Source organism: Ochotona curzoniae, unplaced genomic scaffold (assembly GCF_017591425.1).
Source record: "Ochotona curzoniae isolate NIBS_2020 unplaced genomic scaffold, NIBS_Ocur_1.0 contig_66, whole genome shotgun sequence".
NCBI lineage: Eukaryota > Metazoa > Chordata > Mammalia > Lagomorpha > Ochotonidae > Ochotona > Ochotona curzoniae.
In genome coordinates this window covers 24,483,777-24,498,751 of record NW_024466512.1, presented here as the reverse complement: position 1 = coordinate 24,498,751, position 14,975 = coordinate 24,483,777, and the positions used below count along the sequence as shown (strand labels likewise).

Below are 14,975 nucleotides of genomic sequence, written 5' to 3'. Positions count from 1 at the left end.
ATAGGAAATGGGAGCGAAAGGAGAGAAAATAATTCACCCGAGGAAGCCTGCAGGAGGGCGGGGGAAGGGCCGGAGTCGGGTGCTGGGAAGACAGACGCCGCGCTCGGGGATGGTCAGCTCCTGAAGCTAGCAGTCCCTCCCCGGCCACTCCGGCCACTCCGGCCCCTCCAGCCTCCAGGTCCCCCGGGGCGGTACCGGCCAGCGCCTAGCTCCCGGCGCCCTTGCGTGGCCCAGGGGGGAGGGGGCCAGGGAGGCGGGGCCTGGGCAGGCCGGGCCCCGAGTCTGCGGCCGCGGGCGGGGCTCCTCGGGAGGGCGCCGGAGTCGGGGGACTCGGTGTCCCCCTCCCCGCCCGCCAGGCGCCTGGCCGCTCCTCCCCCGGCCGCCCCTCGCCCCCGCCGCTTCAGGAGGTAAGCCGGCTGCTTGCCTGCAGGAGCGGCGGCAGCAGCAGCAGGCGATCGCGGCCGGGAGAGCCTCGGGCGCGGCCTCGCCTCCCGGGCCCGGCGACCGCATCAGCACCGAGGACAGCGCAGCGCCCCCCCCCCCCGCCCCCCGTATCAGCACCGTGGACAGTGCCCCGACTCGCCACCACCTGCCCACCCAGGACCCGGGTCAGCACTGCGGACAGCCCCCTCACCTGGCCCCGGAGCGGTCAGTGCCACCCGCCTTCCCGGAACATGGCCACTGAGGTAGGGGTCGATTCCGCAACTGTGCGTGCCGACTGTCCCGCGGGAGCGAGTGCACGACGAGGGAGAACTGGGTGGGGGTGGGAGGTGGTAAGCCCAGGAGGAGGAGGTGGGGGAGGGTGGGAGAGAGGAGCCCCTTGTCGCCTGGATCCCCAGGCTGCCCGCACCACTTGTTGGCACTGGCACCAGGGTTGCTGAAGGGCCCTCCGCCCCTGGAAGACAAGTCCTGATACCTCTTCCCCAGAGGGTTGGAGCAGGCAGATGAGGGAAGGCAACTGTGGTTGCTAGGCGGTGCATCACCCAGCTTCTGAACCTGAAGCTTGGCTAGCCGACAACAGACCTGCCTACACATCCGCATTTCCTTTGGAAGAGGGAGGGGACAAAGAGAACCCCAACGGATGGTTTTGATGAGCTGCCTCTCCCACCCCTAGCATTGTGCACAGTACCCTTGCTTGCTGTTTCACCACATCTGACATTCCTGACTCAGGTGTGCACAATACCCCCTACCCTGAGTCTGTTGGGAGGTGCTGCCTACTTCAGGGTGTCACCTTTAACGGACTTGTGGGCTAGGGGCAGAATCTTGGTGCTTGAAGAGCTTGCGACATTTCGCCTTCCAGCCCCAGGGACTCCTCCTGTCTTCTGATCTTTAGAGAGAGACCGCTACATCCCTGCTCCTTACTTGAGGAAGCAGAAGGCAGCGACCGGTTTGGTACTCACACAGCATGCCAGTCACAGGGCTCCAAGTTTCATTCTTTGAATTTCTGGAGTGGGATCCAGGACAGCGCAGTCTCCCCCTTGTCTGATGTTAACTGCCTTTGTGGTATCTCCACACTTCCGGCACCATTGGGGACAGTGCCAGGAGGAGAGCAGAGGCCTCCGCACGAGTGCCTCCGGGCGTCCGGGGAGCAGCGTGACCGTAATACTGATGCCATTGTTGTGATTCCACTGAAGTCCCCGCCACGCCAGGGAGCGCTTGCCTGGCATTGTGGTGCTTTCACACAAAGCACAGCATTGGCCAGGAGGAAGGTGTACACTCCCAGGACCCGGTGAGGGGCCGAGCTGCAGGCAGACTCTCAGAGCTTGCCGAGTGGAGGAATGCAGAGTGTTCAGAGGGCCAGGGAGCTGGTCCATCTTTCAGACTGCGGCAGATACAGCTGAAGCCAGGCCGTGTGGGATGCTCAGGCAGCTGCCTCCATGCTCAGATCCTATGGATCTTAAAAGGTCCCTCTATCCCCTGTGTGTCTCCTTCTTGAGTCCACCAGGATCTCCAGGCTCATGTCCTTAGGGCAAGGTGGCGTTCCAGGAGGCTGCAGTGAGGCCTGTGTGCCTCTCCTGGGAGCAGCTTTGGTTTATCACGCCTCGGCAAGTCTTAGCACTGGCCCATGTGCAAAGTACCATGGCACTGGTGATTTCGTTTGAGGCTTAGCCCAGCCCTGTGAAGTGGGCAAGGATGGGGTCATTAGCTGCAATTAGCAGAGGTGATGACTGAGCCTGGGAAGCTTGCTGGATCCCTGTGAAGGGCCCAGGGAGGCGTCACTACCCCATTTTGCAGGTGATGCAACTGGAACATTCACAGCATTCTTCCAGAAAACACATCTATGAGATAGCAGAGCCAGGATAGAAAGTTGAGTCCCACGCCTCTGTCCTCACTGCTGACATTTTTGTTGTGTTTTGTTTTGGCAGCATCCATAATTATCCAATTAGCCAATTATGTTGCTAAGAGTCTTGACAGGAGACTTTGATGGGGATTGGGAGAAGCGCGAAGGAGTCAGGAAGGACTGGAGTGTGAAGACCTGGGCTCCCAACTGGCCTGGCTGGGCTAGCGTAGGGCCGAGGGACAGAGGACGGAGCAGAGGGCAAGCATGGTCCCAGGAGCAGGAAGCCTTAGCTCGCCAAGGTGCCAAGGCACTGGACGTGCGCACGATCTGTGCTCAGGGATGAGGCATTCACCCCAGGCTCCTTCACTATTAGAACTAGGGTGAGATTACCAGGAAGCAGCTGTTGGGAGCAGGAAAACCTCACACCCAGTTTCCGTGGCTGTCACCTTAGGATTCTAAATAGGAATTCAGCTCCAGTGGAAGGCAGGAGAAAAGAGAACTGAGGGGGTGAGAGGGAAGAGAGAGAGGATGGCTGTGGGTGCAGCTAGGGTGGTTCTTCCTGAGTTCTGTTGAGGAGTCAGTCCAAGGGAGAAGTGTGTGGGCCAGGTCCTCAGAGGAGGGTGGAGCCTCCTGAGTGGTACGCTGACCTCATTTGGAAGGCTGTGAGGAGACTGTTTCCTGAGCAGTGCAGTTCTGTGAATGTGTGTCATGGGGAGCAGGGTCTGCCGCGGGAAGGGACACTGGCAGGTGCCTGGCTGGGCGGGGGCATCTCTGAGTGGTGGACTTTAGCTCCTCAGAGAATTAAAAAAAAAAATTAAGGTTTTATTTATTTGAAAGGCAGAGTTAAAGAAAAAGAGGAGAGAGAGAGAGGTTTTCCACATACTGATTCAGTCCCCAAATGACTTTAATGGCTGGGACTGGGCCAGGCCAAAGCCAGGAGCCAGGACTCAGGAATTTCTTCAGGGTTTCCCACATGGATGTGGGGACCCAGACACTTGGGCCATCTTCCACGGCTCTCCCAGGTGCATTAGCAAGGTGGATTGAACAGCTGGGACATGAGCCAGCACCCAATTGGGATGCCTGTGCTACAGGCTGCAACTTATCCGGCTATGCCACTGTGCTGGCCCTGGCCTCTCAGAGCTTTTTAAATGCTTCCAAGCAGAGCATTTGGAGGTTTCCTCTCTGGAGCATGGAATTAGCAATCACTAGATGGGTACCAGTGAGGGCTGACAAGAAGGGAAGCCTGTATGTGGTCTTCCATCCTCAGGCCTGACCTGGCTGCTTGTGTCTCATGGTGCGCTACTCTTGTGCCATACCCCAGCGAGGTAACCCAGCCCTGGCACATCTGCTGAATCCCTGATTCTGGAGTTGAGCATCGCCTGCAGCCAATGGAACCAGATGCTCTTTACTCAGGAGGCAGGCATGCACCAGGTTGGTATCCTGTTGATCTCAAGCAAACTGGGTGTGGGAGCCCATTTGCCACCTAGGGCTTTTGCCTACCCAGACCGTGCGGTTGACAGGTAGCATACAGACCTCAGTGTGTGGCCTGCAGTGCCTGCTCTGCAAGCAGTCACCCCACTCTGTCATGCTGCAGTTTGAAAACCAGGGCCTGTGACATGATTCTTGGTTGTGTCCTTACTCAGCTGCCAGCAGGCTTGGGAGAGGTGATGTGAGGAAGAGGCAGTTGGAGGAAAGCAGGAGAGGGAGAGAAGCTGAGATCTTTGGGTCAGTGAAGAAACCCCTTGGGGTGCTCAGGGGAGGCCTGAAAGCTGATACCGCTCTGGAAAGGGCAGCCATGTTTGGTGCTCTTCCTGTAATATTTTTGGAACATCATGGATTTTCACTTCTTGATGAATGCATGGCTGGCAGGTGGTCTGGAGCCTGGCTGCAGCACCTGTGGAAGGGCTCTTGCTGTGACATTTTTCACAGGAGTTCGGTACTGGAAGCTGTGGTCCAAACAGTGCCTTCTTGGACTAGTGTAGTGCCTCTAAATGCATGAAATTGGTTGGAAACATTGAAGCATCCAGGTATTGATAGTAAGATCTGGATTTGTGGCATCTTGAAAAATTGAAATCTCTGTTGACCTCTTAGGGGAGTGATCTGCTGCCTCCTTGAGACAGGCCAGGCCTTTGCTGCTTAGTCACTGACAGCCCCTGGAATCACTTGTGTCCCAGTCTCTGATGAGGCTCTGGAAGGTTGTGGAGTTCCCAGTTAAGGAAATGGTGGGGGGCAGGGAGGCAGGCAGAGAAGGGATGACGTCCCCAGGGATATGGGCTCAAGTCAGGTCTCTGGGTCTGGCACCATGGGACAGCGTTCCACCAGGGCTTCTTGGTATTTCACAGGGGAGCCCCCGAGGGTGGAGGGAGCTGGAGTCCCTGGCTTGCCCTAACTCCTGCCCTTTTTGCAGCTGCAGATGGGTCTGTGATGGGCGTGCTTTGTGAAGTTTAGGGAGACCAAAGTTTTGTCCTATGAAATGTGTCTGTTGCCACCCTATGGCCAGTTCCTCCAGGGTCCCCACACAGTCTCCAGGGAGAGTGACTGGCTGTCCTCACTGTCCTCAGCCAGAGTCAGGCTGTCCTCTCAGAGTGCACAGGACATTGGCCTCTCTTGTTCATACGATCAAAGCCCAGAAGAGGACGTGGACTGTCCCACACAAGGTGGCATCCAATGACTTACTGGCTTAGTCTGATGGAAGTTTACTACCCGGGCAAATGTTCTTCACCAGTAGGTAAATCTCTTCTAGGCACTGAGTCGGGGACCCAGGTCTTTTGCAGTTAGTGGTTCCACCATCTGCAACACAGCAGTCTTGGTTTTAGTGGAATGGAAAAGAGCCAGAAAGCAGGGAGCATCTTTAGGAATCAAGAGGATGCTTGATTCACATCACTTCCACTCCCACGGCATTCAGATGGCCACACCTGATGTGAGATGTGGTATGGCTAGGAGGGAGGAGAGGCAGCTCACGCCCCAATGTGGCAGCACATGTGTATGTGTGCATGTTGGCTGCCTTTAGGCACCAAGAGGTGTGGCTGAAGCCCTGCCCCTTTCCCGTTTTTTCCATTCTTACCACTATCTTCCTTGGTTCAGACAAACTTGAATTTTCCCCAAGACCTGCCAGGATGATAGCTTAGGGACAGGGGGATTCACTGTCAAGATGGACTGGCTTGGGCCTGGCACAATGGTTCAGTGGCTAAATCCTCACCTTGCAATCACCAAGGATCCCATGTGGGCAATGGCTCATGTTCTGGCTGTTCTACTTCCCATCCAGCTCCCTACCTGTGGCTTGGGAAAGCAGTATAGGACGACCCAAAGCCTTGGGATCCTGTACCCATGTGGGAGACCCAGAGAAGGCTCCTGGCTCCTGGCTTCAGGTCGGTTCAGCTCCAGCTGTTGTAACCACTTGGGAAGTAAACCAGTGGATGGAAGATCTTTCTGTTTCTCTCTCCTTCTCTCTGTAAATCTACCTTTCCAGAAAGAAAATAAATCTTAAAAAAAAATAAGATTGACTATGTCTTGTAAGTTGGGGCTAGATGGGAAGAGGAAGGCTACAACCCTCTCCTCTTGCCTTTTGAAACAGAACAATATGAAGCTTTAGGCAGACAGGGCAGGCCCATTGATGGTGAGCTGATGGATATTGTCAAAGCCTTCTGTACTTTTCAGAATTATTTTAGGAACCTAGTAGATGGCAATGAGATTTCCTCAATGGAATGTTTAGATTGGAAGAGTCAGGGGGTACTAAAGTTAGAGGTGCTCACCTGTGTAACCCACCCCAAGACGCAGAGCAACCTGGATTCCTGCCTTTTCAGCCCTTGATCCACTGCTTACTTGGGCCTCCTACCTTGCTGACTTCCGTCTCTGGTCATTCTTTCTTCCAGCTTTTAGGCAAACCTGAGCTTCTTCCCAGCCCCCCTCCCCGCTCCCCCCACCCCCCGCTTCCCGCCCCAGCAGAAATCCCTCCTGTTTCCTGAACCAACTATGACCCCCTCTGCACTCCCACCTCCCTGCAGCCCCTCCCCACCCTGCAAGCCAGCCCAGACCAGCGTCTAGTCTCTGAGGTGATCTCCCTCAAGCTCACTTCCGACTCCTGTCTGCATTGGCTTTCCTCCTCCCTCCCCTTCCCGCCTACCCCTTCCCCTGGTGACTCCTGGCTTCCTTTATGACTCAACACAGGCTCCAGGAAGCCTTTTCTGAGTGAGCTTGTCCGGGTGAGACACTGCTCCTCAGCAGCATTTATCACAGTCGAATTCATTATATATTTGCTTGCTTTCCTCCCTGGAGCTCGGCGTCCCCAGAGCCTGGCCCTAGTAGAGACTCAATGAGTGGGAGCCCAGTGAGTGCATGGATTCAGCTTAATTACAGGGAATGAGCTGGCTGCCTGCACACTCTGCCTTTGGTGCCAGAGCTTCAAGTGGCTCCAGTGTTGGACGTAGCTCCCTCAGTGGGATGCTTGTCTCCCAAGTGGGGGACGAGGCTGCAGAGATGGAAGAAGGAGGCTTTGTGCTCCAGAGGGACTGAGCCATCCCCTCCAATGCTACAGTCGACTTCAGTGTCAAATCTGCAGGTGTGAAAGCGGCAGGAACCACTTGGCCAGTTCCTGCGAGGGAGGGAAGGTTGTTTCCTAAGCCCACTTTGTCCCCAGTTTTCTCTGGGGAGCTTGGGATGTTCCTGGTCTGTTTCATACTGTGACAAGAAGTGCTGGGTAAAGGCCATCTGTGGCCTGGTCTTCTCTTCTCTTCTCTTCTTTTCTTTTCTTTTCTTTTCTTTTCTTTTCTTTTCTTTTCTTTTCTTTTCTTTTCTTTTCTTTTCTGTTCCTTTCTCTTTTCTTTCTTTCTTTCTGCCTTTCTTTCTCTTTCCTTGCTTCCTTTGTCTTTTTTTTAAAGCTATATATTGTTTAATTAGTTTGAAAGGAAGAACTAGAAAAAAAGAGAGAATGAATCTACCATATGCTGGTTCACTCACCAAATTGGTACAATGGCCAGGGCTGAGCCAGGCTGAAGCCAGGAGCCAGAAGCTTCTTCCTGGTCTCCTTCATGGGTGTAAGCACTCGAGCCTTCTTCCACTGCTTTCCCAAGTGCATTAGCAGGGAGCTGGATTGGAAATGAAGCAGCCAGGACTCAAACCAGTGTCCATATGGCATGCTGGCACTGCACGTGGTGGCTCTACGTGCTATGCCACAGGACCTGCTCCCATCCAGGGTATTTTCTGGCCTGGGCCTGAGTTCAAGAGTATACCAGATGCTCTTCTGTCTCGCATGCTCGCCTCTCCAACCCTGTTACTAACCCCACTTGAGGTCTGAGAATTAAGCCTTACCTAGCGCCGGGTTTCCTAAGGTCAGGTCTGACAAGTTAGAATTACTTGGTATATGCTGAATGAATACATAAAAACAGAGAGATTGAGAGGAAGAGGGCCTGAGCCAGCCCCAGGAAGCCTTGCTAAATTGGTTTCAGGCTCTGCCACAGCTCCAGAGTCTCTCGTTTTTGAGTCAGTGTTGACTCTGGGTTAGACTTGTTAAAGATCTCCCTGGGACAATTGAAGGCAACTTCACAGGGACATGCCATGGTCCTGCCTTCCCTTGGCCTTCCTGGAGCACCTATGGGGTGGCCCAGTCATGCCCAGCGTTAGCCCTGGAAGCCTCACGGCCCAGGGCAGCCCTCAGCTTTGGGTCCTCCTCCATAGGTGCACAATCTGCAGGAGCTACGGCGGAGCGCCTCGCTGGCCACCAAAGTCTTTATCCAGAGAGACTACAGTGACGGCACCATCTGTCAGTTCCAGACCAAGTTCCCCCCAGAGCTGGACAGCCGGGTAAGGACACTTGAACCCAGCACCATGGTGGAACTGAGGGTCTTACAGGACTCGCATGGCACGTGATGACACATGACATTGTGGGCCACCTAGCATGTTCAGCCACTTCAAGTGGGAGAACAGAACAAAGTCCTCATGCCATCTTGCATTCTCTTATTAGAAAGTTAGGGCTGCATCTCAGAAACCTCAGAGACTTTCAGGCTAGCAGGTCTCGAATTTCAGTTGCTGGAGAGTCGTGCAGAGTGTTGGCTTAAATAGACAGGAATTCCTGTGTGCTGGTGGATGATGTTACATGTCCCCCAGGGGCCGACTCCACTGCTGGACGCTCAGGACTCTGCAGTTCCCAGCAGCATTACCCAGCTGAGCTGCCCAGGAAGGTTTCCCGGGGAGCTCAGAAAACCCTCCACCCAGGCTGCGCTTTCGGCAGGACCAGAATCTCCCCCTGTGAAGCTCAGACATCTGCATGGCTTTAAAGTTTAAAAACTTTAAAATTAACTAAAATGCATTGGAAACATAATTAGTTAAACCTTGGTTTCAAAGAAAATTGTAATTATCCTTTGTTTGGGGGGTGGGGAGAGAGAGAGAAAGGGAATGTCATTCATTGGTTTACTCCCTAAAAGAGCCTGAATCTCAGCCCAAATCCTTCTCATGGATAGCAGGGGCTCAAGTACTTGGCCCTCACCAGCTGCCTCCCAGGTGTACATTAGCTGGAAGCTGGAATTGAGAGCAAGGCCAGGACTTGAATCCAAGCACCCTGATATAGGATGTGGTATGCTTAACCACCGTTAGCCAAAATGTCCACCCCATAACCCTCGGTTTCCAGTGAGAAACCGCAGGTGCATTGAAGTAAGGAATTACAGCTCACACTGGGGGAGCTGCTGCTGTTTCTTCTTGGAAAGGACCCTTGCAGTGCATCAGCTTGGGGTTGATGTGATGTCCTCTGCTGCTCTGCTTGGTCCTCAACTAAAGACTATTTGAGACTTTGGGAGTGAGTTTTGGACACGGATTCACTGTAAAAGCTGCTCAGGTGATTGGTTACTGGCACTGTGATCTGCGCATGGACAACACGGGCACCACCAGGAGCTCGTTAGCAGGACCCTGGAGGGTACCTGCCTCTGCTGACCTTGTACCTCCACTTTAACCAGGGCCTCATGTTCTTTGTGGCTGCATGGCAGCCGGGAGGCATTGCCTCAGCCCATCCTCCCAGCTTGCAGAGGGATCTGACGGCTGGCGTGAGACGATCCAAGTTGCACAGGAAGTTAGGGCGGAGGTTTGGGGCAGGGAGGATAGAGGTTGGAGGTGATGTGACTGGGGCCCTAGGGCACTGGGGCCCTTAGCTGTCAGCTGGGGGTGACAGTGATAGCTTTCAGATAGAAGTATTGGGGATCAAGTGTACCAGTGCTGGCCTTAGGAGGTGTCCAGTGGGTGCTGGCCGTGATGACAGGTAAGACAGCCTCTCTGAGGTGTCCAACCACACAGGTTTCCTGGTGCCTTTGACTTCTGGGAGAGACTCCTGACATTGCATCCCAGTGGTCTCAGTAGCTGGAGACCCATCAGAACATAGACAACCCCTACAAATTTGGTCCTGAGCTCTTACACAGCCAGCCAAAAAGGGGGTAACAGTCGGGGTCACTTTGAGACTCTAAAAGGGTGGGGAAGATCAAGGCAGCTTCCTGTTTCTGAGGGCAGCCCGGCAGCCATTGCAGTCTCATTGTAGAGATATTTAAGTCCTTTGTCCAGAGTCATGCAGCCAGGGGACAGCCAGGTCGCCCGGCTCCCATTCCCATGCCTGCACCCTCTGCGGTGTCACCAGTGTACATGGCATCATCTGCCCCCTCCCCCACATGCCGCCCCATCCATACCATCAACCCCACTGCCACCTGCCACTGTGCACCTGTGAGGGTGGCTGACCCCAGCCAGATCTGTCCTTCTCCACCCACAGATCGAGCGGCAGCTCTTTGAGGAGACAGTCAAGACCCTGAACAGCTTTTATGCAGAGGCTGAGAAGATTGGAGGCAGCTCGTACCTGGAGGGCTGCCTGGCCTGTGCCACGGCCTACTTCATCTTCCTCTGCATGGAGACTCATTATGAGAAGGTGGCCACCCTTCTCCCCTCCCTGCACCCCTGCCACCGGGCCCTCCTGCCACTGCCCTCCTCACCTGCCCCTCCTGCCACCGGGCCCTCCTGCCCCTCCCCTCCTCACCTGCCCCTCCTGCCGCAGGGTCCTCCTGCCCCTCCCCTCCTCACCTGCCCCTCCTGCCGCAGGGCCCTCCTGCCCCTCCCCTCCTCACCTGCCCCTCCTGCCGCAGGGCCCTCCTGCCACTCTGGTCCTCACTGGCTCCCTCTTCTGCTGCAGGTTCTCAGGAAGATCTCGCGCTACATCCAGGAGCAGAATGAGAAGATCTTCGCGCCTCGAGGCCTCCTGCTCACCGACCCTGTGGAACGTGGGATGAGGGTTGTATCCTTCAGAGCTACTCGGTGCAGGGCACAGAGTTGTCAACCAGTGGGCCCCTTGGTGAGGCTACCAGGAAATGGAGGTGTGCCCACCCCCACCAGCACTGATGGGGCCGTGAGTGACAGGGCTTGCACATGGAGGCTTAAAATTGGCCAGATTTTTTTTAAGGTTTATTTATTTGAAAGGGGGGGAAAGACAGAGAGGGAGTGAGGTGTTCGATCCACTAGCTCATTCCCCAGTAATAATGACTGGCACTGGCTAAGGCTGAAACCAGGATTCTGAATTCCATCTGTGCCTCCCACATGGGTGGCAGGGGTTCTGAGCACTTGAGCCATCTTGTTCTTCTTTTTCTTAAAAATACTTATTTATTTTAATTTGAAAGGTAGATTTTACAGAGAGAAAAGGCCCTCCATGTGCTGGTTCACTGCAAATGGCCACAGTGGCCAGAGCTGAGCTGATCTGACACTGGCAGCCAGGAGCTTCTTCTAAGCCTTCGATGTGGGTGCAGGGTGCTGAGGACTTGGGCCATCCTCTGCTGCTTTCCTTGGCCGTAAACAAGAGCTGGATCAGAAGTGAGGCAGCTGCTTGGTCTGGTGCAATGGTTCAGTGGCCAAGTCCTTGCCTTGCAGGTGCTGAAATCCCATGAAAGCACGAATTCATGTCTCGACTGCTCCATTTCCCATCCAGCTCCTTTCTCTCTGTAAATCTCTCTCTCTCTGTCTTTCCTTCTCTCTGTAAATCTGCCTTTCCAATAAAAATAAATAAATAAATCTTAAAAAAAAAGAGAGAGAGAAATAGAGCAGCTGGGACAACTGGTGCCCTTATGGGGTGCTGGTGCCACCGGCTGGGGGGAGGATTAGCCCGTTGCACCACTGTGCTAGGCACCCTTGAGCCATCTTCTGCTGCCTGGCACATTGGTAAGCAGCTAGAGTGAAAGTAGAGCAGCCAGGACTTGAACCAGCATACCTATGGGCTGCTGGAAGTCTTGTAAGGTTTTTGTGGATGTGAATTCATACAAAGCTCCCTGCAGCCCGTGAGCTGGGCAATGGCTCTTCTTTCCTTGCAGGCGTGGGCACAATGCTTGGCGTCCTGCAGTTGTTGCATGCCAGGCCAGGGTTGCCACACACCCTTAGCCGTGTGGCTCTCAGGCCGGTGGAGAATTGGCCAGTCCTTGCTTGTGTGTGTCCGCAGATTCCTGTCTTCTTTGTTTACTCTCTCCTGGTAGCTCCTGTTGGGTGAGAAAAGCCGGGTCTACGGGAAGCAGCTCAACCATGATGGAGAACAGTGCTCAGCACCTTGGTGGGTTCGGTTCTGCTATTTCCCCCAGGATGGCATGACCCTGGTGTGCATTTGGCGGCAAAGCCAAGAGGGGAAAATAAGGCAAACAAATGCAGGCACCATCATGCTCAACAAGGCCAGGGCCAGCCACGGTGCTCAGGACTCACTGACCACCATGTCCTTCACGAAGGCTTCACGGCAAGACTCTATAATGACCCCCATTTCATGGAGGTGGCACGTGAGGACTGGTACCAAGTGACCCGCCCATGAGCGGCTGAGTCAGGATTTGAATGCAGGACCCAGACATCCTAGGGTGTGGCCTTACAGGCTCTGGAACACAAGCCCTGGTGCACTCATGGCTTGTACCAGGAATCTCTGGGCAAGCGGGCTGGGTGGGGTGCAGCTCTCAGCCACCCGGCATCTCCCACACCACCGGCAGCTCTCCTTAACGCGCTGCCCAGATCGAGATCTCCATCTACGAGGACCGGTGCAGCAGCGGCAGCTCCAGTAGCGGCAGCAGCAGCAGTGCCAGTGGCAGCAGCGGCGGCGGGGGCGGGGCGGGGACCCGGTGACTGGCCGAGAGTCCCCGCAGTGAGGCGTACTGCCGGGGCGAGGGCCTTCCAGACCTGCGGCGGATACGCTACCAGAGCACCCGATTCTGAGTCCTTTCTGGGCCACTGCTGGGGAGTGGCCTCCTGCGCCCTGCTCTCCCCCCACCCCGCAGGATGGGCCCCTTCCTGAGTGAGGGTTTTCCTAGTGGGGGAAGGCTGGGGTGGGCAGGACATGGTCAGCATCTCCTGGCTTCTGCAGAGGGCCCGGTCTGTTTCCCCAACTGTGTTCATCCACTCCTCACGATGCCCCAGCCTGAAGCCTTCAACTGCCCCGGGATCTCCCCTACCCTCGCAGCCCTGCTCTCACCCCCGGCTCTCTCCCTGCTCTGCTCCTTCTGATGCCACCACAGGACCCCTGCCCATTGGTGACCCAGCCTCTGTCAAGGCAGGGGAGATGGGTGGTGTGGTGGGGAGCTGTCCAACCAGCTCCTGACCTCACCTTGGTTTGTGGTTTTCCTGTCCCTGTCCAGAGCCGAGGCTTGCCTGGAACTGTCCACTGCTGACACTTAGCAGGCTACCAGGCACTGTAGTGTGGGTTACAGCCCGGGGTGTGAGGTTCTAGGGGGTCTGAGAGAGCTCTCTGTTGGTAGGTGTCATCCTGGGGAGTCTGAACTCCTGAGCTGGAGCCAACTTCCTGAGATTAGAACCTGTGTGTGTGTGTGTGTGTGTATGTGATATGTATGTGTGTGTGGATACACGTGTGAGGGCTGTGTGTATGATGCACATGTGTTAATGAGAGCATGTATGCGTGTGCACATTGTGTAAGGAAAGAAATGTGTGCACACATGAACACATACATGTGCACTGGTGTGAGTGTGTACATATGTGTGTCGGCCATGGCCGCATGCTTTTCAGTGTGTGTGCATCTGAAGGCATGAGTGTCTGTGTGTACATGGGAGTGTCATGTGAGGGTACATAGGTACATACATACATATGTGTGTATTGTGGGGAGATGGTGTACACGCATACATGTGATTGTGTGTATATGGGGGCAGTGCATGTGCCTGCACATGTGTCTGCATGGCCCACACTGTGTGTTCCTCTTGGCTGCAAGCCCACAGCTGCCCCTCTATGTCCTGTGTTGTCTTGGCCACATGGTGGTCTTTCCTGTGTGGGTCCAGCCTGGCCTTCTGTAAATAAATGTTTCAAAGTCCCTGGCCCCATGCCTTGGGCTGCCATGGACATGTGGTCCTGGGCATGTCCTAGCAGAAGGGAAGCTGGGACTCTGGGGGGCAGAGCCACCCTCTCTCTGGCCGCCAGGGTCCCTCTCCTGGCTACTTTGATGTTGGGCCTGCAGACATTGTGTCTTGGCTCTGTACAGTGAAGCTTCCTTGGGTGTTTGAAGGAGCTGACAACCCACAGACTGGGGAGGGCCTCTTTGCTAGGGAGGTGGGAAGGTCCAGCCTGGTGTTGCTCTGGTTCCGAGGCCTTGGGAAGCCAGTGGGAAGGGGCAGCTGCCAGCCTGGTACCCTGCAGATGCGCAGGAAGGGGCTGCTATGCCAACCCACAAGGGGCAGCGAGTGGCCCTGAGACACCAGCTTTGGCAGGAGCTTTGGGAAACCCGAGAGGGGCCTGTGTTTTTCCTGTTGGCTATGGGAGCCACTGGAGCGAAGCAGGTGCCAAGCTGGAGGGCTAGAGAGGGCTACTCTGGTCCCCGGGCCCTAGTGAATACGGGTCCCTGGGTCGCCCTGAGAGCTGCAGCCACTCTGACCCCAGGCTGTGGCCTGTGGCCACCTTGGCCTTCATGCAGCTGGTTATCCCATCTGACCTGTGCATCTTGCAACACGGTGCCCATTTGTAATTTTCTTCTCCAATAAAAGAATTTGCTCAGCTGGAGGGCCTGTGCCACGTTCCCTGCCCCCATGATGGCTGGCGGCAGTGCTCAGGTGTCGGAGGCCAGTGTGTATCCAAGGAGGTGGTGGCACTGTCACGGGGCGTACCAATGGGGAGGTCTCTCCAGGGCCTCTCACAGAGATTCTTTGCGGGACATCTGCAACTTGGGTAGAGAGACTATGTGCACAGGCAGCTGGTTCCTGTATTAGGCCATACCTGTTGCTTAAATCCTGACCCTGGGTTGGGCATAACATCACCCAGAACTAAAATGAGGGAATGCGTGGTGTTGGAGCCTAGCAGAGTTGTGTTTTGGATATTATTAAACCAATCATCTATCGAGCACCTACTGTGTGCCAATGCCAAGTGGTGCTGTGCATGTGGGGAAAGGCCCGGGAGGGGGCAGAGTGACTTGCCCCCCCAATTCTCAGCCTGTGGATGACGGATCTCCCACCCAGCACTCATGGTCACCAGTTGCCAGTGGCACCCTTGGGGGGGCTCAGGGTCTGTCTGCAGGGATGCTTCTGCCAGGCTGTGGGGATGGCAGCTCTGGGGGTTCACCACTGCTTCCCAGGGGCAGCTGGACTTGCTGCCTGCACTCGGAGCTGGCCCTGCTCCCAAACACCCAGCAGCTGCTTCCTGTTGCCATGTTTGGGACAGGAAGTGGGATCCATGCTAAGGCTGGGTTGGAGCCCCCAACCCAGGAGAGAGGAACAGGAAG

The 14,975-nt window shown here is 55.4% G+C and overlaps 1 protein-coding gene across 1 annotated transcript; it reads left to right on the top strand.

Moving 5' to 3' along the window:
* The first annotated feature begins 674 nt into the window (after positions 1 to 674).
* Positions 675 to 12,489, top strand: GOLGA7B (golgin A7 family member B). Its single transcript, XM_040991822.1, has 5 exons — positions 675 to 686; positions 7,955 to 8,080; positions 10,023 to 10,175; positions 10,437 to 10,538; positions 12,275 to 12,489. The coding sequence occupies exons 1-5, from the start codon at positions 675 to 677 to the stop codon at positions 12,383 to 12,385; spliced, it is 504 nt and encodes a 167-aa protein (XP_040847756.1). The 3' UTR covers positions 12,386 to 12,489.
* Positions 12,490 to 14,975: the final 2,486 nt, after the last annotated feature.